Source organism: Trichoderma reesei (genome assembly GCF_000167675.1).
Source record: "Trichoderma reesei QM6a unplaced genomic scaffold TRIREscaffold_5, whole genome shotgun sequence".
Taxonomy (NCBI): Eukaryota; Fungi; Ascomycota; class Sordariomycetes; order Hypocreales; family Hypocreaceae; genus Trichoderma; species Trichoderma reesei.
Window position 1 is genome coordinate 700,842 of NW_006711152.1, and position 22,932 is coordinate 723,773.

Here is a 22,932-nt window from a genome sequence, read left to right on the forward strand (position 1 = left end):
GAACGCGGTGCTTCATCAGCTGATTCGCCCGAATTGGAGACGCTGCTCCGATAGGTTGCCAGTTGCTGAGATGCAGGCACCACCTCTCCAGCGTTTTCGACCCCTAAGTATGACAGCATATGTAGCAATGGATGCAATCGTACTCATGGATCCAAGCACTCGTGCTTCGTAGTAATAGATTCGAGGTATCACGGACGCGTCGCCACTTGGCAGGCGAGGAGGTGCATGACCGGCCGAGGTCTTTGAATGCTTGGATATCCGTGCCGGACCGGAGGCCCCAACTGCCCATCACACCGATACCTGTGCTCGCAGCGCCGGCCCAGGATCTTTCAGACACATTCAAATCGCCCGCCCGTCTTCGGGTACGTTGTCTGAAGGTGTGTCTGCTTTTCGGGCAGATGGAGTCGAGTCAGCAGCATCCAGGCAATGGAATCTGTACTGTACCTGTACAGTACAAGCCATTGCAGCACACACCGGCTCCGCAGTCGGTGCGCAGATCCAACTCTCGTCTCTCGCTGTCCCTTGTCAACCTTGTCAACTCTGCCCACCTTTCCCTCGCCGCCGCGCATAAACCTGAGGCCATTGACGGCAGCGAAATGATGCGATGCGATGCGAGTTGCAGGGCCTGGAACTGCAGATGCGGCCACGCCTCCCCACTTCTCGCGGCCAGACAAGACAGATGACAGGTCCTTCGCTCTTGCCCCCCTTCTGTTTCCGGATAAATGGTTAATACCCTGCTCCGCCCACCCAAACGCTGAGTTCATCTCCGTCTCCCGTGCAAGAACATGCACATCCTTCGTACAGACAGCCATACAGAGCCGTGAACCAGCTCGGAGCAGACGTGCCACTCTGGGCCACTCCTCCGTATCACTAGAACTACGCCATGCTGTCTGTTTTGTGATGATGGCAGCAGGGCGAGGGAGGGAGTGCCAGCCAACCAATCAACCAACCACCAAGCTGCTGATGGGCGACTGGTCACGACAGCGATTCTTTTCAGCTGCCCGCATCACCCGGAGGGCACGGGCAACGATGACATGGCGGAACTGCGACGTAGCAGCAGCAGCAGCAGCAGCAGCAGCAAGAGAATACGAAGTGCTACTACTATCTGTTGCATGGCATGCAGGCCGGGAGCCTTGGAAGGTTCGGTGCAGCCAACAAGGGACGCCGCAGCGCCCTCCAGGCTGTATCGCCCAACCTGAGACACACATGCAGAAATATCCAGCGAGAGGGACCGCGGCATGATAGGTGCAGGTAGACACGGTGGCCACCAGGTACAAAGTATCACTCTCTCTTCGTCTCTCGGTGCCTGGATTCTCCCCCTCTCTCCCTCTGGCTCTGCTCGACTCCCTACGCTGTCTGTTCCGCCCCCTTGATCTCATGTCCTCCTTTTGCTCATTGGTATTTCACTGCATACCGCCTGCTTTCGGCGCTCAAGCCACGGCGCAGCTGTTCTTCCAAACCATGTCAACGTGACGCTTGCCCGTCCAAACATCCCATTCTGCACAAGCCCTCAGCCCGCTGACTCGTGTTTGCCTTCTGCTTGCAACCTGTCTTGGCCCGCAGAGACACAACTTTGTGTCAGCGTTACTTCGCGTGTGTCTATGCTTCTCGTCGCCGTTGCCGCCAATGTATTGCTTGCCTGACTAAAAGCGGCCTTCAGCCTTGGGAGGCGTCAACAGATCAAATCGACCCGAATCCTCGGGAGAGACTAAAATCGCCCCTCAGGCCATCTATACCCCGAATTGGCACGGTCGCGCCGTTTCGTTGGTCAAGAGCCCAAGGGCCAAATCATGGCCTGTCTGCCGGCGTCAGAACGATGCTCCAGCTAACGTCCATGCTTCTCTGAGTTTGTCTTAGTGAATGAGAGAGACAGCCAAAGGCATATTACGTGGGGAGAAGAGCGACCTCGGAATCTTGTCCGCAGAGCATTAGATACGAAATGCGGCCCAACTCTGTGCGTGCCGAGACGCAATGACCCCCGCAAAGGCCGTCCAGCATTCAAAAGCAGGAAAATCCATCGAGAGAGCTTTGTGGTTGTCATCTAAGCGAGCGCACATCTCGAGACGCCCATGTACGGGTACAATCTCAATCTCATATGGGGGAGCAGCACTCGGACAGGGTAGCTTCTCCGACTGCTTGCATATTCTCGTCAATGCTGCTCTGGAGCCTGCACACACACTGTGCTCCCAGGACGGCGATTTAGCTCGACTTGGCAGCTCTCTGCAGAGCCGCGGCCTACCATTTCACCGACCGGCTGCCGAGGTGAACCTGCGCGCTGTGGTTGCGATTGCTTGTTGTGGCTGTTGCGGTTGAGATCTGGGCTCACCGCAATATCAACTCTGGTCGCTTTGGCGGGCTTCTCGAACCCGCGACGTCCCCCCCCCTCCCTTCCGACGCAGCTCTTGTCGCACACGGCTGAACAGAAGCCCCTCTGGAGGGTCCACGTGTGATGGCTGAGCTTTGTGTTTCCCTCGAACCTGCGATGCGACAAGGGCGTAACCTCACGTGGTAGATCCACTGATGGGCAGGGATGCCGATGATGATGAGGGTTTGATTCAGCGCTGTACAACCGTGGCTGACCTTTGAAGACGTGTAGATAAATCCCAGGCGTCACGACAGGACGGTGTGATTGTGCGACATGGAAGTCCACGCCGGAGGGTCGAGTCATGGCCACAGACGACAGGCCTGTCACGGCATTTCAGCTCGTGAGTTACAGGTAGACAAGGCCGCGATCCTTCCCCGGGCAGCAAAATTGCACTCCCTGCCCCCAGCCTGCTGCTCGGTTCTGACGTCCTGCACATGCCGACCAATTTAGAGGATAACCTTGTCATTGATCCCTACCGCGCTGTCGCAGCTGCATACATACAACAACTCCACCGCCTAGCTATCAGCATTTTCCGGGGGAAGCCAGGCCTAGCATCATCACCTGATCGCAGGGGACCGCCTCAAACCATGAACTCCCCTGACACCCGTCAGCGCATGGACGGGAAGGCGACAGTTGGGAAAGATAAGAACTGAAAGAAAAACAAGGCAGAAGAAGCGGACAAAGGGGTCGGAGCGAAAGGGAAAGGGGAAAAGGCAGCTGGAAAATGCTGCACTCGTCTTGCATGGTCTGACCTCTCCTCAATGCAGCACGTACCCCCCTTCGGCACGCATCTGGAGCAGCAATTGGTCGAAGCCTTGATTGCAGCCACTTTACTTCGTACAGCCACTTCATACCGGATCACCCAATCAACAGCAAGAGACGAGAGAACGACAACCGAGCCACACAACGTTCGTTCTCATGTTCGCCTTTTCTCTCTGAAAGATTTTCTCATGGCCTGCAAAAGAAAATGGCAATGTGGTATTACGAAGCACGCACGCAGCCGGAATTCCGTCCTCCTTGCTGAGCTGGCATCAATCATCGACGACGGAGTAGGGTTAGCGTCGATCCCAGACCGGTGGCGCTCCAGCAAGATCGCAGAGAGCCCGTACGGAGCACGAAGTATTACAGAGTGCCAAGTCTGTCAAGATACCATAACCTGCTAAAACCAATCAACTAAGCAGCACATATCAGAGCCAGCGGCAGTCTGGAGAGCATTTACGGAGTACGCGTACCAAGTACGTGGCATGTTCGCACCAATTGGACATAGCATACATAGCTGCAGCTCTATCACATCTTTCGAACTCGGGGAGGTGCAGGAAGTGTCCTGTGCCCAGCTGGTCTCGGCAATTCTGTCCTAGAACATCCAAATGCCGAGCAAAGACGCATACGCCACCTCGCCGACGTTGTGAGGATTTCAAACAGCCTCCTCGCCTCCTCGCCTGTGCTATGTCAGAGGTGCAATGTGATGCATTCGTCATGACGATCATACATACACGGGGTTCTTTTGTGGGAAAAGGGCTCAATCATAGGCCCATGCCATGGAAGGTGGCTCAGATGATGGTGACTAGAGGGAATCTCGGGCTTCGGATCCTGGTCTCGGAGTTCCAGCAGCGCCGGCGAGCTCTTCTTACACCCTACGCTGGGCAGCAATGCCATCGAGCTTCTGCCCGACCTCATTCTGCTGTCCCGCGTTCCTTACAGCCCGGAGGGAATTTCAAACGACTGGGCACCGCAGCCGGAGCTGGGCAATCAGCGTGACGACGGAGATGGCGTCAGGCAGACAAGGGCAACCGAGAGTGGTGCCCAAGAGAGCATTCAGGCTGCCTCACGGTAGCTCATTTCGTACGCCTCTCTCGGGATTCGTCCAGGTGCAAGGCAGCTTCAACAACGAAGCAAGGAACTGCTACCGACTGACCGCTAGACGATCACGGGAAGTGCTAGCAGGAGTACTACTACTACTAATAGCTAGGTAGACAAGGACATGGGCCGCTTGACCTCTACCAGCCAGAGGTGCCTAAACCATGGTCTCCCCTTTCCGCATGAAACACAGCTGCCATGGTAGCATCCTATCACTCTCCCGGCTAGTTGTTGACTACTGGAGAGGCCAAGTCAGCCGCGATTTGCATGTCTCTCCGCACAGGGAATGGACGTGGTGAGCTAAACGAGCGAAAAAGAAAAAACGGTCAGCTAATCTCGCTGCCGCCTCAATCAGCCTCTTATGGCAGGGCATCGTACTAGGTGCCTGTCACCGGTGAGGCTCGCTTTCCGCGTTACCACTGCTTCAACGGACGTTGTCGAGATTTGGCATGGATGCCACGGCAAGGTGGTGCACCAGCTTCGGTACACCGTGTCTCTTCCACACCCACCTGCCTTGATTTCTCATGTCTGCCGGGACATGCGGTGGCTCATAACGAGAACGTGTCGTATTTCCATCCAATCAAGCCAGACTGCCTGAAAATTGACAAATTACGATCAAACGATTCATCGCATAGGCGCTATGGTTTGGGTGGGGCATTCAGGAGAGCTGCAAATGGACATTTTACCAAGTAATCCGCAGACGCGGCTTTGTCTGCTACCCTCTCCCCCCCCTTCAGCTTCCTGCATGGCGTAGCCAATGCGGTAGTCCAACCGCGCCTAGGGCTGGCACACCAGGTTGGTTGTGGCTGACAATGCTAGTGGAGGATGGCCCTTTACTCTCAAGCCACCGTCATCTTCTTAACCGTGATGGAGGCCCTCTAATGTCTCCCGTACTAGAGAGCAATGGCGAAGCAGGATGGACGAGCAGAGGGTCTCATGGCCACATTCATCGAGTCACAAGGAGGGGAGAAAGAGGGGGGGTGTCGGTGGCAGCTCGTTTGCAAGCAAAGGAGGAGGGAAGCCCCCAATAATATGCGTAGGATATTCTTCTTCCATTCAGACCTTTGTCACTACCATTTCGGGCATGAGTCGAGACATATGTATGCTGTTGATTCTTACTGGGGAAAAGGGGGGTCAAATGATTTGAACTACTGCTGGGTACTACTAGGTGAGCGTCGGTACCCAAATACTCGGATCCCTTATACTATCACTACTACGAGCACTACTACTAGTGGAAGCTGGGCTCTCTCGGGAAAAGCTGGCCTCCCCCACACGGCGAGGTAATAATGTCCAGATCTCGATGGGGCTGGAGAGAGAAGACGGCCGGCGCAATTTCCTGCTAATCGGATCTGCGAAGAAAAGAGACGGACGCTGGGGCCGGAAGTGTGTCTGGCGCTGGGCTACTAGTTGGCTTCAGCTGTGAGGAAGGGCCACCAAAAGTCGTACGAGCAAGAGGGAGGTTGAGAGCGAGCTAGCGCTTGGTATCACGCTGACTGCTCTCGACAAGCATGAGGGAGGTGGCAGGTGTGTGTATTCTGACATCGTTGGTCCAGTTTGTTTGGAAGGATTCACTTCCCTCGTACGTTGTACATGTCCTTGTGGATTTTGCAGTGCTTACCTACCCTTGTGGGATTCGGCATCACTGGCACACAATGCTCGATCCAGTCGAGTCAGCTTCCAAGATTCTTTCGCATAACCTGCTTTAACAATAGGTTTATTGCTCGATGGAGGCTGATTATAGGGTAATGTGCCGATTACCTGCGGCAAGAATTGGGTTGCCAGATGGAGCGATAACCGAAAGACGCGACAGCCGTAATACATTGCGCCGACACTAGGTAGGTATACGGAGGGTAGGTATACGGAGGAGTTGAACTCATCTCGATACAACTTAAGCTGGTAATTACGGAGAACAAATTTACGGACATTACGCGTGTTTTGGCGAGTTGCGATTTAGTTCTGCGGGTATGAGTTCCTAGACTGCGCTATGGGGGATCCGGTTGACGGGACGTTGATCGTTTTGTTCTTGGAACTTGGGGGTGGATGAAGACGCCGTTGAAGCGGTTTCTTGACTAGTAGAGTGCGCCGGTGCTTTGCTTCGTCTCAAGGTTCAGATATGCCCGACTTACGGGACGGAGCCGCCTGGAGATTTTGAAAGACTGGAGATCTTGAGAGACTGGGAGACTTTACTACTACTGGGGCCTAGCAGGGGCACGTTCTTGGGTTGACCACTAGAATCCCTCCTGAACCTGGGGATCCTGTAAGGCGCAAGGCATTTGAATATGCCTAGCTTTGATATTAACAAGGTACGAATATGAGGACGTGCAAGGTAGTTATGTTAGAGGGGATGACTTGGGAATCGAGCTGGAAGATGGCTGACTTGACCTCGAGCTGCTCTGGCGTTGCAGGGGGGGTCCTTGATTGCGTATGGCTCGTAAAGGAGACTTCACTTCATTGAGGAGATATGATATGAAGAAGGGGGAAATTTGAGATTGCTATCTCGATACAGGCCTGGTTCGATGAAATTGTACGCACTCCATACTGTATACGGCATGGACCAGAAGGAGAGAGGAGTGCTGTTGATATTGGCTGTAGCCATAAGAATTTGAAAGTATCACTTCTTACGGTACGAAGAGCCTCAAGGGTAATGCACCGTGTTCAAGCTGACAAGAACCGTACCACCTCATGTACTCGTATGCTGGCTGATATATGATGGCCAAGACATGTCATGTTCGGCCGTTGCTGCATTAGTCGATCGATGCAGCTGAAATACAACTTCTTCTCTTACTAGCAATCTGACAGATGGACTCTATCACAATTCCCATTTGCATCATGTCGAGTAGTATTACTTTGATAGCGCAGGTACAGCGTCGACAGCGCCAGGGCTAGAGCCATAATACGCGCGCCATCTCGGATCTTGGCTTCATTGCCAGGAACCCAGTGGCCGGTATCAAAGGGCTACTACTGCTACTAGTTGGTGGAACAAGTTGCCCAGGGCTTTTCCTTTTGTCAAGCAAACTAGTACAGTAGTAGTACTAGCAGCCCAGGTACTTTGCGCGTGAGAGGCGTGTGTCCCCGAGTCCCAGCGATCTGGGGGTGGAAAGTGGAAGTTGATGGGCCTTGGAGTTCATGGTGGGCTGGAGGCTAGCAGGTTTTAGCGGACAGCAATAGCAGCCCGGCCTGCGCTGAGGAGGGAAGCTGGAGGATACCAGTACTACGGAGGTACTACAGAGCCCAGAGAGAACCTCTTCATCCGCTAGGTACGACTCAATGGTTTACCAGCGGCGCATGTTTGGTGATCTGTCTGAGCGCAGTGGCAGCCGCAATAACGAGGGGAACGATCGAGAACCTCCTGGAGCCGCTGTTTGGGCTTTGGCGAAAGAGACGACGATGATGCTGTCTTGTACCTATGGAACAAAGTGCTTGTACGAGCATGTACCTGTACCTGTATCCCGGTCGGCGGCGGCTGTTGTGCGACACACCAAAGGCGGGTTTTTTTTTGGAGGGGGGGGGGGGGGGGAGAAGGAGGAGGAGGAGGGGGAGGAGGGAGGGAGAGAGACCCGCAGAGCGAAACCACGCAGAGGCTAGCAAAATGGCGCGCTGGTACCAGGAATACGGGAGAGACGAGTCGCGCAAAGTGGCCACGCTTGTGTTAGCGGCATGTGCTGAGGTACAGCTACCTTGTCGAGTACCTACCGCACAGTACGATGTTCGCTGGTTGATTGGTTTCTGGGGGTCCTGAGGTTTCTATCAGGTATGTACTGTATGTACAGTGCCGGTCAGGCAAGGGGAGGGGGAAAGATGGAGGGGAGGGGAAGGAACCTGTCTTGGTTGTTGATGCGTGCCTTGTACTGTACTGAGTATCTTGGGTGCAGGTACTGCACTGTGAGCCGGCGAGGCCTCAGCCAGGCCACGGACGACTTGGAAGGGGGACGGGATTCCACTTGATGTCGGGGCTAAGGGCATGACATGCTTGGGCGGCTCGTCACGTTATGTGGTCGCTGGTACGGCCGGTGGCTCGTGAGAGGTGGAGGGCGGTACCTGGTGCGGTGCTGGAGAGGGCCGTGCGTGGCTGGGTAGCGGGCAGCGATTTGGCTGGATCGCGAGGGTACCGTCTACCTTGCATGTACCGTACTTGCCTCTCTTCTTGCAAGAGCTGTGAACGCGACTTCCCAGATTGATGGAGTGCTCGTGACTTGCCCTGTGCTGGGTGCAGTTGAGGCCTCAGGCTGCAACGGGGTTCTGCGCTCGGGACTCGTACGAGAGAGGGGGAGAGGCTACGACTTGAGCTGGGCCGAGAGCCGCCTGACAGCTCCCAATGACGTGAAATCGCCATGATGTTACTACAGCTGCTGTCATGCCTGTCTCCTTCGCCTCGCTGTTGACTCGTCACCCGTCACCCGTCAAAGATGGCACGATGACCTGAGTAGGTACTCGTACCTTCATGCTGCGGTAGGTACCGGTACACGCACTCTGTACAGTGCGTGATGTAGTAGGTAGGTACCTGATTCAGCATCCCATCGCATTGTCTTTCTCTCTGTCCACTTGAGCCTGTCAATCGCCTCCTCTTCTCAGCCTCACGGTATCCGCAGCAGCATGAGCCTACGGGCAAATCAAATCAAATCCCCTCCCAGCAGGGCTCGTCTAGACGATGCCTACTTTCGAACGGGTACTCGTACTCTCGCCATGTAGACGGATACCCTACTCGGTATCTACCTACCCTTGCCCTCCACCTGACGACTCCCACCGCCGTCGCATCGAGACACTTCCGAGAGCAGCAAATCGCATGAGACGCGCAAGAGAGGGGGGGCACCCGCACATGCCTCGAGAATGACCCGGATGGAGCACCACGGACGCCGCAAAAGACAGCATTGAGTCGACAACCGGACGTCCAGACGCACTGCACAGCAACTGCAGACAAGGAAGAAGAGGGGGGAGGGGGATCAAAAGCCTCAGTCCTGGGACTTTGATAACTGTTTCAGCCACCAGACGGGGTCGCATTGTCGATAACTGGCTGCGTTGCTTTCGTCCAGGTACGATGACGTCTTGTTCTTCATTCAGTCTTTGCTGACAGTCAGGTCTTTTCCTTGCCCTGGTTTGGGTGGACACCAACTGCTGTGGAGGAGCCCTTTTGCGCGTTCCCGGCCTTTCACGATGCTGTGGGTTCGCCTCTTTCTGTTCTGCGCCCCCCTGCTGTGTGCGGCTGTTGTGATGGATTCTCTTGACGTTTCAAGGCACATTTTGCCGAAGCAATCGTCTTCCTCGCCTCTCCGCTCTTCGTCCATGACTAAGAGGATGAGCAGACAGCGACCAGGGGAGGGGTTACAGGCCCGGGATGAGGACCCATGGGCTCGCCTCCACGATTGCACTTCTCTCATCATGTCGCCTGCCTGTCTCTATTCTTTCTGCATACGCCCCCCTTCGCGCCCCTTGTCTGATGCCCTTCACTGTTTTCCCATGTCCATCCTCATCCCGGCATCCATCCAACTCATCTCAACTTACTTGCCCGCCGCTGCCAATGGGAGATTTTGCCTTCCCTCTCTTCTTCATTCTTTCTCTCGGTCTCTGTGCCTTCTTTGCCTTTCGTTTAAGTATCTGCCCCCCCCTTCCCCGGCGAGGGCGAGGGCTTCATCCGCAGGTTCACTGTGACATGCCATTACCGTCCATCCCCTCCCCAGCTGCAGCATTACGGAGAAGCAACAATGTCTTTCGACTTCTGACCTTATCCGATGTTCTCTACTCCAGTCATTCTTCGTCTGAAGTATAGTGTGGGGAATGGCGATGGTGCTCAGTGACAGTGTACCGGTACGAGGGCAGACAACATCCATGGATACCTACTTGGCATGCATGCTTCGTCGGCGAACATGATGCTAGACTCCATTCTTGTTGACTCATCTCGGCACCCCCGACATTCTGGACCCCCTCTGGCTGGGACGCTGGGCCCTGATTGGCCTGATCGAGGGCATTGCCCAATTCTTCCCAGTGTGTGTGTCTTGGTTCGCGGCTTTTTTATTCATTTCTATCTTTTGCATCTGATGATGCTCTGCCTCCTCTTCTCCATCTCATGCTTCTTGCGGTTAGCTACCCTCTCCACGAACGAACATCTTGTATTATCTCTTTCTTTATTGTGGGCTCGCTGTTCAGCCCATGAGCTAGAGGCGGGAAGCGAAAAGACGGTCAGGTTGTCTAATGCTACGCGCACATGGTTGTGGCTGCCCTCCTCCTCGGCTCTGTACGGCTGGGGATACGACTGCGACTGTGCTGCAGGACAAGGCATATGATCCTGCCTACATGTAGCAACCCTCGAATGGCCGTCCTTCTTCTGACATGAGCGAATCACGCGTGCCATTTCTTTCCCTTGCCTGCGTCGAGGCCCCCCCCCCGTCGCACACCCCCTTCATTTGGGTCTTTCTCGCGGGAAGCGGTATCGCAGCGTTGTCCGAGGCACAGAGCGAGAGAGTAAGTACTCTGAGAGAGAAAGAGGGGGTGGGAATGTGATGCTCGCTTGAGACAAGTTGACCATTGGATATAAGGTTGATGAGAGGCATCTGACCCATGGTTATCGCGATGCCTGGGTTCGAGCCTTTACAGACGCCCACCCCTGCCTGAACCTGGCAACTGTCTTCCGTGTGTCTTGGCCTTGACTAGCCTGGGCCGTTCCCCTGGTTCAGACGACGGCAAAGCTGTGCTTTTCCAACGCGTCTCGTCTCAGCAATGCTGAACCCATCACAACGCGGCCAAGCCCTGCCTCTGTACTGCGTACTGTCAGCCACGGAATCAAGGCCTGCAAAGGGTACGATAGCTGGCCGTATCCTGTACTGTACACTGGCTCGATCACCCCTCTTCCTCCCTTACCTACACACCAACAGCTGTTCTCCTCCTGTAGCATAACGCCACCTTCACCACGTGCTTACTACGCCCATCCCGGCATGGCTGATTCACGCAGGCGGAGAGAGCCAACTCCATAGAGGGGACCAAAGAGAGAGAGAGAGAGAGACATGGGAGAAGAAAGAGGAGAGCAAGTGTGAACCATTGCAAGCGGAGTACGATCGCTGGGTCTCTTGGGTTCTCGTCCCTGTGGCCCCTGCTCCGGGATATTCTCCTCTTTGCCCGTCTGATGAATTCAGCCTCTCCAGTTCGGCGACCAAGCAGCAGGTCAGGATTCCCCTTCCTTTCCTGCCCTCTCTTTTTTTCCTCTACTTCTCCCTCGTTCTCAGCCTCAGGAGTGTGACTGATCGCTTTTCTCTGTTCAAACGGAGGCTGGGAGGGGGGGGGGGGGGGGGGTTCGTGGATGAGGGAAAATGCACTGTGGACAGGGCTTGTCGAAATGTGGCTCCCCCGAATTTTTCCTCTTTCTCTTGTTTTTTTATCTCTCTCTCTCTCATGTTGATGTTCCTGTTCCCTGCTCTTGGCGTTTTCCCGAGAGGGGAACAAGACGTGCATGACATGTCAATGGGGGGGCCTGGATTTGTCCGTCTCCTCTTGTTTAAGCGGCGATATTAGAGAAGTATGTACCACGGTCATTTGACACACGGGCGTTTTCTTTTGCAAAAAGGTTCACGCCCGGCAAGGGGGGGGGGGGGGACCCTTTCTTTGCATTGTACTGCGTTATTATCTCTCTTGGCTTTTTATGGCTTTTTGCTTCTTCTCGGGCCCGACACTCTTTCAGCCGCGCCCGTTGTGTGTTGTTGCCCTCTTGCAGCGGTGTTATCAGTCAGGATGTCATGTCCGTACAGTACGGATATGAAGACCAAGACACAGAGAGAGATGGGAACGAGATCCTGGCCCCAGTTCGAAGGAACGGGCTCTGGTTGGATCTGGCCAGATGCCCTTTGCCGCCCCTCCTTGTCAGTCTCATGCCACTCGCTTTTCTCTCTTCTTTTTTGCCTCCCCTGTATGAGTGTGTGTGTGTGTGTGTGTGTATTGTTACTTTGTGTATTGTCTTGCTTTGAGCCACCCCTCTCGATGTCTGTGAGAGGTCACCTCTGCGTCATCCTATTCCCTGTGCAAAGAGGATTTTTTTTTTTTTTCCCTTCTTGTTGCAAAGGCGGTCTCCGGCTATGATGATGACCCGATGAGGGCAGCTCAGAGATGACTTTTGCCCACGGGATTTTGCTCTGGCTTGTCGGCTTTGTTGTCTTGGTGAGAAGAGATGCGGGCTGAAAATCGAGCTGGTTGTTACCTTTGCCATACTACACACAGATAGATATATTACTGTTCGGTTGTAAAGAGGTGTTGCAATTTCTTGGCTGAATTGCTGTGAATGGGCTGTTGATACCTGGACTAATGGATGATAGAGTAGTAGCGCGAGGCGTGGTTCTGTTGATACCGGATTCTTGGGAATTAGAAGGATATGGCTTGAACCAATGCGCCTCTTTTTGTCTTCTTCTAGTCCTTGAGACAGACAAGGCTTGGGGCGAGCTTGGTATTATCGCCTTTTCCTGATGGAGGAAAGACGGGGGTTTTCTTTGGTCGGGTGAGGGTGGCATTTGGTTATCGATCTTTATTGAACTGGAGATGGTTGAAAACGATTGATTGCTATCTGGTTTCTGCGTTGTTTGCTATTGTATGTGTTATCGATGTCTATTTGGGGGGTCTAGTTTGTCGTGAGATTCTGGGATCTGCAGAGGGATGGCTTTTCATTCAGTTCTTTTGCTCGATCATTATTACAGCATGTGAAGATGCGTGTGGCCATGTCGAAGTTTGTACACCACCTCTGATGGTTTCTCATTGCCGTGATTGCTGGATGCCGGGTGGGGGGGGGGGGGGGGGGGGATGAGATGCTTTTCTCACTTTATTATTCTCAGGTGTGACGTTGGATTGTTTTGATATTGAAGTTATGAGTCTTCTATATTCTCTTCTACTCCTTTTCCTTGGTGTTGGTCGTATCCCTCACTCAGGCCATTGACGTCTGCCGTGAATCTGACACTGTCTATTAGTATCATCACCAGGGACCAACCCCCCCTCTTTGAAGTATCCGTATGAGCCAACAACATTCATTATATTTCGAGAGCCAACTTGTCAGTTTTTCTTGTCGTATGTCGTTGGTTTTGTCGTGGCACATGCCCCTCTTTTTTTCGATAACCCGTCATACTTGTACTATTGTGAATCAGCTCGGCGATGTCTTGGAATTTTCTTTCCTTTTTTTTTTTGGTGTGTATTTTACCCGCTTCGACTGCTAAGAATAGAGTCTTATACACGTGCATGGGCCATGCTGGTGTTTGTTTTCTGACCGGCTGCTCTCGGTGACCTCTTGCCTTGTCACGAGGGGGCGTTGAATTATTGCTTTCGATTTGGCCTTTTGTTTTTCTTGTTTCTTCTTGGCCGCGTAATTGGGCTATGGTGTTTCTATTCATGGACAATTGTGTCAATGATCTCATGGTGTAAAGTATGCATTTACGCGGTTTCGTGTCATTATTATTATCCTTGTTATTATTCTTCAGCTCGGATGCTATGTTCTGGCTGGAATCGGGTTTTCAGATATTGAATGACCTCTGATTGCGTGTATGTATGTATGGAACTGAGGTGAAGGGGACCGGGGTGAGTCTCTATGTCGTCTGACCAACAAGGGGGCGTGTGTGTGTGTGTGTGCCTCTGTTCCTCAGTGTAAGAAATATAGAGAAAGAGAGAGAGTGTGTGCTTGTTCATTTCAAAGGCCTTCATAATGACCATCACATATGACCGAGGCGTTGTTGCTACACGCTCGCACTCAGGTATATTACTTATTCCTTGACAGACCAACCTTGGAACATGCTATTCAGCATCGCATGCAGAGCAGGATACTAAAGGCAGAAATCCTTCCGTTTTCTTCCCACATAGTACTTGTACTTGGTCCTGTTCCTTGGCGCACCCCTTGACCCATGTCCCATGTCGAATCCTTCCCGACGGTGCCCGCTTCCTACGGGATATTTCTCTTTGCTTTTTTATCTGTGTGTGTGTGTGTGTTGTTCCTTGTGCTTCCTTTGCCGGTAACATCATTCGTGTGATGTATACGAAGTATTCATGATATGGATTCAAATAGATATGGTGGTATCTGGTCCACGGGCCGCGTTTCGTTTCAAACGTCTTACAACCTGTTTCGCAAGTATATAGCGAGGGGTGTGTAATTCAGTTGGTTGGTTGGTCAGTCTGTTGGTTGGTAAAACTCTTTTTCTTGTATCTTTTGCGCATGAAGTGGGAGGGGGGGCGTGAGCGGTATGGGTATCTATTTGTGACTTGTCACTATGGGTTTTCCCTGGGTTTTGGCGTTTTTCCTTTTATACTTCCTGATCCTGGTATGCTTTCCATGGCTGTGTATGTGTGGTTGGGATGATACTACCTGCCCAGTAAGGCTGTTATACTATATGTACTACTTGTGTTGATGTCACAAGGAAGAAGAAGAAGAGACCAGAATAGGAAGGGGAAGCGATGAAGAGAAGGATTGTGATGATAACATGGGTTGAAAGTTTCGTCTCCGGTTTAGAAGCCCTGTCTGTGACAGCTGGGTTGTTACATGGACAGCCCAGCAAAGGCCGCAATCCATGTTCCAATTGCATTGCAAGCGAAAGAGAAGGGGAAAACGGGAAAGAAATAAAATAAAATATGACTGGATACTGCGACTTGTATATCCGTAAGAAGAAGGACAAAAGGTACATGGTGTTGGGCAGGGGAGATGTGAGATGTGGCATGATATGCCTCGTCTGGCGGAGAGCTTGAAGGGACAAGGGGGGGGGAGAAGGGAACAGAGCTGCTATGAATAGATTCTGGTTGCAGGGCTGAAAACGTACACCCTCGTATAAGTGAGACGAGAGCAGGAAATGTTCTGTATCCTTGTCTGGCTCGGTTGTCTACGCGGCTGCGGCTCCGGGAGGGGGGAGGGATATGATGGGACTTGAGGTTGGAAGGAGATGGTGGAATGTCGTACGGATGGATGTGTGTGCCTGTGTGTAGCTTGCATTAGAAGGCAGCTGACTTGAGAAACGAGTGTATTATAATATGACAAGCTGTAAGAGGTTACAAAAAGCGAGAGTTGGGAAAAATTTGACCGTGGTTGACAGGGGAAGAGATGTTGAAACCAAGTCCTACACAGCTTGAGACGCAATGAACAACAAATAGAGAAACGAAGCAAAGTTGCGAGCATGCAAAAGTTCATGCATTCGGTACTGCATCTGATGGAAAGAGTTGACAACGTTTTGTCTTATATAATGTTTTGACAATGTTTGTGCAATTCTCTCTCTCTGAGTGTTGACTTGTGATTGATACGCATTTTATCTGCCCTCTGCGCTCTTCCTCTGAAACGTAGAGATGAGGCTTACATTTTACATGAGACCATGATCACTATATGGTAGAGATGTGTGTGTATCAGTCAAGGCGGCTTGACGTGGTATATCAATGAGGATTCACTGAATCTTCAAAACATCATTGACAATTCCTCGCAAAACTACGGCTTACGAAGAAGAAGACAAGGCAATAGGCTGGCCAAATGGTTTGCTGTGACGCCAGACTGAACAGCATGTTCACGTCTCCGTGACACTGTTAAGCCAACTTCCTGCCTTCAATTTCGTAAGGTGATTGAGACAGTCGGAGGCGAAGTAGTAATCACAAGAAAACCTTGAGAGACTGCCTCTCAATCCAATTTCTCTAGATACAACCCTTCTTATTACAATCCCTCTTGATACAATCCCTCTTGATACAATCCCTCTTGATATCAAGAGCTCTCAATCTTACAAGAGAGGAAACTGCACGTGGGCCTCAAAGACCCTGCTGCTCTCAACGTGTTACAAGCATACATCGCAGACGAGTTCCCATTGTGCTGCTATAAGAGGCAATTATATCATGCAAACACTTCCTTTGCCACACCATCTGGGCCATCCAATGTTACATGACCCTCGAGCCAGATACATCTTCTACACTGAACCACTTCAAGAGCCCTCTTCTAATAGGTAAAGATCTGGAAAGACTGTTGCTAGAAAGAGTCATCTTGCAACCTTGCACTTTGTAAGTCGTCTTAGGTTTGCTTCACTCGGCGTAATAATACAACAACAAATCTTGCCTATGCTTCCCATATATCCAACGTGTCACAAATAACAACGACTTACTTCAACCACCATTAGATACTCTCGTACCTACTCAGAGACGCTCGTACTTCCTAAGGAATTGTAAACTTGACATGTTCACTCACTTCTGTCGAATGACCAAGAACCATCTCATGCCCAATGCGTGTCATTTAGACCTCGTTTTTTCTATCAACATACATTTGTTAACCTTGATGCAGAGCAGCCTGGACGATGCCGATGAATGCATCGACATGGTAGCTAAATAATTGGCTGATAACAATGGATCACCTCTCGTGTCCTTATGTGATATACGTGCAGACCATTAAAAAATGAGAAAAAAAAGCAAGCAAACAAAAATCCGTCAACAAAAACCAAATAACCGATGACTGCGCAGGAATGCGAGTCAATGTCTAGTTGAAACCAATCCTGTCCTCTATCAAACGCCGTTTGAGTGCATTGGGCCGTTCACGTGTGGTCATGCGTTCCAGGGACTCCAGGCTCGGGCGACTCGCACTTGTCAGGGTCGCCTTCGCCGGTTTGCGCATGAGCTTCTTTCTTCCTCCTTACCACCGCCGATTGCCGAGCGGAAGGTTGTTGGAGTTGTTGGCTGATAGACCGCGGTCAGCTCCCGACCCTGCCCTATGCTCCTTAGTATCGACGATACCCACCTCTGCCGCCGCCACGGCCACGGTAACCACCGTAGCCGCGACCACCGCCGCCACCACCATAGCGAACCATCTCAGCCAGGCGAGGATCAATCTGCTGCTTGGCCTCCTGGAGGACATTGACAAGATCACGAGCCTGCTTCTGGTCTGTTTGCAAGTGATTAGCGTCTGCGTGTAGATCAATGCAAGGGGAGCGAAACAGAAAAACTTACTGTCAGTGGTGAACAGCGTAATGGCGGTTCCGTGCTGGCCAGCACGGCCGGTACGGCCAATACGGTGGATGTAATCCTCCGAGTTGTTAGGGTAATCGTAGTTCAAGACATGCGTGATGTTGCGAACATCTTGATTACACAAAGAAAAAAAAGGGTTAGCAAGCGGAATACGGGTGTGTGTAGCAACCTCCAGCGCGGAACGTGAAGAGACGGCGAAAGGATATCGTCCATCTGTGTACTTCACTCCTTGGTAAACCAGGGCCAATCCAAGTGCGTTTCCAAAATGCCATCCATCCTCCCTGAAAAGGGGGACATATTATGTGATCACGGGGTCCTCAGGGGAGACAAGGAGCCTTGGGGAGACAGCTTGATCTGGGTCAAGGGATGCCAACCTCCACGCTTGTACCACGGAAGTGAGCAGGGTACAAGAATGGAAATACGAGTATAGCAGAGGGAAGCGCTACACAACGGATCAAGACTCCACCACATAATGAGAACCATACGGACACGGTTTGCTCAGGCAGTTGCGCACAATACAGATAGCCCCTAGACGCGAGAGTAAAGTATACAGCAAGTGCTTTTGCTGGAAGTTGCTGGAGAGAGGGGGAGGGGATTGATACGTACCGATACCACGAGACGCCACGTCGGTAGCAACCATGATAGGGCTCTTTCCGGTCTTGAACTGGTCCAGTACCCAGTCTCGCTCGTTTTGCTGCTTGTCGCCGTGAATTGCTGTGGACGTTGTTAGTTATCGAAAGGTCACAAGAAAAGTTTTTCTTGGGGTTAGCTTACAGAGAGCGGGCCAGCCGTCCTGGCGAAGGAATCGGGTAATCTCGTCGGCAATGCGCTTGGTTCCGACAAAGATGAGGATCTTGTTCTCCTTGTTCTCCATGACCTTCTCGAGGTGCTTGATCATGCGATCGCGCTTCTCCATCTCGGTGACAACCTCCACAATCTGGGTGATTCGGTGGTTGGCAGCCAGCTCCATGGAGCCAATGTTGACCTGGATGAAGTCCTGCAGGAAGTCGGAGGCAAGGGCACGGACTTCCTTGGGCCAGGTGGCGGACCACATGAGAGTCTGTCGGTCGGGTCGGATCTGCTCGATGATCTTGCGAATCTGGGGCTCGAAACCCATATCCAGCATGCGATCAGCCTCGTCGAGGACCAGGTAAGTCACACGACGCAGGTTGGTCTTGCCGGCCTCGAGCATGTCGATGAGACGTCCGGGGGTGGCAATGCAGACCTCGACACCTCGGGAGAGGTCGCGGATCTGGGGGCCCTTGGGCACACCACCGTAGACGCAGGTGTTGCGGATGCGGGATGAGCGGCCAAACTTGGAGATTTCCTGCTGAATCTGGACTGCCAGCTCACGAGTGGGGGCAAGAATCAGCACGATGGGGCCGTCGCCAGGGGCGAGCAGGGGCTGGGCGTTGATGTGAACAATGGCGGGAAGACAGTAGGTCAGAGTCTTTCCGGAACCCGTCTCGGCAATACCGACGACGTCGCGACCGGAGAGAGCCATGGGCCATCCTTGAGACTGAATGGCCGTGGGCGCAGGGAAGCCCTGGGCCTTGACTTCGTCCATGACATAGCGGGGGAAGCCAGCCTCGTCAAAGGTCTCGACGGGCTTGGGGACGTCACGACCAGCAATGGTCATCTGGTGCTTGCGACGGAACTCATCGACCTCGGCAGGAGAGCGAGCAGTGACATCGGGGTGCTCTTTGTAGAAGTCCTTCTCGAACTTGGGAAGGGCGGACAGGTCTGTTCATCAATAGTTAGCAAAAGGATACTGCCTGGAGCGCCAGGGGGAAAACAATTGAATCCAAAGTGCGGTGAAATCAGCGTGTGAAGACTTACCCCAATCCTGCTTCTGCAGACCAGCGCCGAGGTGGCCCATTCGGTCACCACCGCCGCCTCCATAACCGCCGCCATAACCACCACCACCACCGCCGCCGTAGCCGCCACCGTAGCTGTTGCCGCCAAAGCCGCCACGACTAAGCACAAATTGTTAGCAAAGGATTCAAAGAAGGAAGTTGGGGGGTTTGTCCATCGCGCCGATAGGGACAAGGGCTCCCAGTCGATGCGCAGGCGTTGTCAGGAGATGAGAAGCCAGCTCTGCGACGCCTGCGCATGTCGAGGACAAGAGTAGAGACAACAAAGAAGCAACTTACCCTCCGCCGTAGCCACCGCCTCCGTAACCGTTGCGGTCGCCGCCGCGATCACCACCACGATCACGGCCGTAACCACCGCCGCCTCCGTAACCACCACCGTTGGATCGACCGCCGCCGTAGCCAGACATGATTCTGGATGTGTTTGGTTCGTAGAGCGTTCTTCTGGGTGTCAAGATTGAGAAACGCGGTTGTCAGGTCAACAACTCGAGAGATGTCGAACTGGCGGTAAAAGACGGAAAGAAACGCGTCTCAAAGGGCGAAGAACTAGAAGTTCTGATCGTCTGCCTCTGGAGTGCGATGAAAAGAGGATATATGTAGAAAAAAGAGTGAGAGGGAAGACGCCGTAGAGTTGGCTGTCGTTGCAATGTTTGTTGAAAGAAGAGAAAAAGGATCTGGAAAGCAGGGGGGATTCGGTCTGCGCCTAAGTTTTTTTTTTTTTTCTTGCCTGCAGTTTTTTTGGCGCTAAGAAAATCTGATTGAATGGCGCCTGCCCGGTACGTACCTGCCAGGGCGCGGGTGGCAATCTGCTGATGTAATCACGCGTCATGGCTACCCTGGAGGCTTCTTGAATTTTCCGATTTGCTCGATTCACGCGCTTCTACTGACGGAGGTGATTGTTTGTTTGCTTTGCATACTGTGTTGTTTGCGATGATGATTGCTTCATGCCTAGAGGGCGGCGTAACTGTGTGTGAAACTGCATGAAAGTAGACCTGCTTTGAAAGGGGGAAAGCGTCGCACCCCCGAAATGGGAACTGCCACGCGGTGGCTTGTAATGGGATGGCATCAACTGGGCATCCATTTGCGACACGGTTCCCTGGGGAAGTCGTGGGTAAAACGTGCACGATAAAGCAGAACCCAGCGCAGACTCGAGAGACTAGAGACTGTAGAGTCAATGTGTAGGTATATAGCATCACAGGTTAGATGGTAGACAAGTATAGTAGGTAAAGTCTGGTCACACCATCACACTCTCGACTTGTTGCAATAGGTAGGTAGGTAAGGTAGATACAGGAGGTCCTCCAACTCCTTGAGGTGTATAAATTCAAGTATACAAGTAGTTTACAAACGATAGAGGTATCCTAGCCTCGAACCCGATCCGACGTTTTATTAGTCTTCCGCCCAGGCAGTTGAAGACGCCCACTCTATGTCATGAAAAGGAAAACAAGCCTCCGCTCAACACAAAACGGACAATGGAATCATGGTTGTTTCGAAACGCGGTCAACCAGCCGCTCTTCCAGCGCCAATTTTTCTCTTCTTTCTCGTTCTCTCTAGTATTGAATCGTTCTTCGCTCGTCGTCTGACATTTACTCTCGGGAGACGTCACGGCCGAAGGCCTTGGACTTGAGCCAGTCGAGCAGGACAAGGACACGGTTTCGTGCTACGAGCTTGTCAGCAAAGAAAGGAAATACAAGAAAAGGGACCTGTCAAGGAGACTTACTGCTAAAGCACATCGAGAGATAGGCGCTTCTCCAGAAGAGATAGGTCAGGCTACCACCGGTGGCCAGGTTGCCGTTCCACCAGCTGACGTCGGCAACGGCCTTCTCGCTGCCAATGTAGGCCAAGCTTCCCTGGTGGCTGTATCTGAAGGGCTTGACATCACGGATCTTCTTGAGCTGTCTCTCCAGCAGCTCAATCTCCTGAGCGGCCTCGGCAGAGTTGCCGGTCTCAATGTTCATCTTGCTGCTGAGCTCCTGGATACGCTGCTCGTAGCTCTCCGTCTTGGCCATGTTGTTAAATAACTTGCCAAGGAAGCTACCCTCCTGCGAGGCCACCTGTGCGGTAGGGGCGTAGCCAGCGACGGCGCAGTCACCAATGGCCCAGATGTCGCGGGTTCCCTGGACGACGAGGTACTCGTTGACGGCGAGGCCGCGGCGGGAGTCCTTTTGCGCAGGAATCTTGCTGGCCAGGTCCTTGACAATGGGGCGGACGGCGTTGCCAGTGGCCCAGACAAGCAGACCGTAGGGGATCTCGACACGCTCCTTGGAGCCGTCAGGGCGGGAAACCTCGGCCTCGACGGTCTTGTCAGTGACCTTCTTGACCATGGTCTTGGTCTTGATGTCAATCTTCTCCTCGCGCAGGGTGTTTTCGGTGTAGTCGATCAGCGTCTTGGAGAACATGGGGAGAACGTTGGGCAAGGCCTCAATGAGGGTGACCTTGAAGTGGGGGCTGATGTCGGGGACCAGCTTCTTGATGTCCTCCTCAAAAAAGTCTTGGAGCTCACCGGCGAACTCGACACCAGTAGGGCCACCGCCAACGACGACCATGTGCATGAGACGGTCAATCTCCTCGGGCGTCTGGCCCTTGAAGGCGGCTGTCTCGACGCAGTCCATGATCTTCTTGCGGATCTGCTGGGCATCGCCAATTTCCTTCAGAAAGCAGCTGTGCTCTCTGACGCCAGGGATGCCAAAGGTTGCGTTCTCGGCGCCGACGCCGACGACGAGCATATCGTAGGGGATCTCCGTCTCCGAAGTTGCGCCCTTGATCTCGGAGTTGTCCGCAATGCGCACGACCTTGCGCTCGGGGTCAATGGAGGTGGCCTCGGCCTCGAAGAACTTGGCGGCGGCCTTCTTTCCGCGCAGAATGGCGCGGACCGGCTCCATGATGGAGCGGTGCTCGATGGTACCGGTGGTACATGAGGGCAGGAGGGGGGTGAAGAGGAAGTAGTTGCGGGGAGAGACCACGACGACGTTGTAGTTGGAGGTGTCGAGCTTCTTGAGGAGAGCCACGGAGCCCCAGCCGGTGCCTGATATCGAGTGCCTGGTTAGTCATGACTTTGTCTTACACGTGAGAGCGCATCGTCGTGCCGCCGTCGACTCACCCAGAATGACCAGCGTCTTCTTGCTGGGATCAGGCTCGTACTGCTCGTCGGGGTGTCGGTCCTCGTAGATGTTGTAGGCAGTGTATCCCACGAGGCCAATGGCCGACAGATACGTCAGCCTCCAGGCCCATCGGAAGGTCCTGCGCAGCTTGCCGGGCCTGGGCTTGGGGGCCTCGTCGGCGTAGGCTCTCCGGAAGGCAATGCGACCAGAGTTGGCCAGCTTCATGGCCACGGACGGCCGCGCAGCGGTTCGCAGCATCGCGGCCTTGGTAGCCGATGAAAAGGCTCGGGTTGCGACGCCATTGGGAGCCAATTGGCCAGCCCTGGCGAGGGCCCTCATCGACTGAGTTGAAGCCATCTTGAGGCTCCGGGACTGGGATCAACAACCACCACAGGGGAAGAGGATCAGGGGCAGAATCGATATCAGATAGAAGATGATGTCGCAACGGTCACGATAGGGACAAACGATATTTTGGAGACGACCGTAGGAAACAATGAAAAGGTGCGCTAGGGGAGGATGGAGCTCGAGCTCAGTCCAGGTGGATTGGCCAGGGCAAGGAAGGCCTAAAAAAAAGAGAAAAAAAAGTTGATGACGCCTCTGAGGCGAGCTTTAGCGGCCGGATTTTTGCTTTGTATTTCTCCCCTAAAATAAAAAAAAGCCATCCATTGATCCATCCAGCCTTCCCGCTCGCAAAAAATTAATAACGCAGAAAATGATTGGGCCCGGCACCCACTCGAAAAGTCTGCCCCTACCCGTCTGTTCTAGTGATAGCAGGGACAGTTGGCGATAAGGCGTCGGGGGCAAGCATGACAGG

At 53.0% G+C, this 22,932-nt stretch overlaps 2 protein-coding genes across 2 annotated transcripts; both read right to left on the bottom strand.

Annotated features, from left to right (window-relative positions):
* Positions 1 to 16,817: 16,817 nt before the first annotated feature.
* TRIREDRAFT_58427 (uncharacterized protein) lies at positions 16,818 to 19,430 on the bottom strand (the record flags this gene model as incomplete). The annotated part of the gene is made up of 7 exons (XM_006963801.1): positions 16,818 to 16,861; positions 16,914 to 17,066; positions 17,132 to 17,260; positions 17,756 to 17,863; positions 17,924 to 18,892; positions 18,989 to 19,101; positions 19,303 to 19,430. 7 exons carry the CDS (start codon positions 19,428 to 19,430, stop codon positions 16,818 to 16,820), a joined length of 1,644 nt encoding a protein of 547 aa, XP_006963863.1.
* A 1,173-nt stretch (positions 19,431 to 20,603) lies between these two features.
* TRIREDRAFT_58815 (uncharacterized protein) lies at positions 20,604 to 22,475 on the bottom strand (the record flags this gene model as incomplete). Its single annotated transcript, XM_006963802.1, has 3 exons — positions 20,604 to 20,677; positions 20,738 to 22,042; positions 22,118 to 22,475. 3 exons carry the CDS (start codon positions 22,473 to 22,475, stop codon positions 20,604 to 20,606), a joined length of 1,737 nt encoding a protein of 578 aa, XP_006963864.1.
* Positions 22,476 to 22,932: the final 457 nt, after the last annotated feature.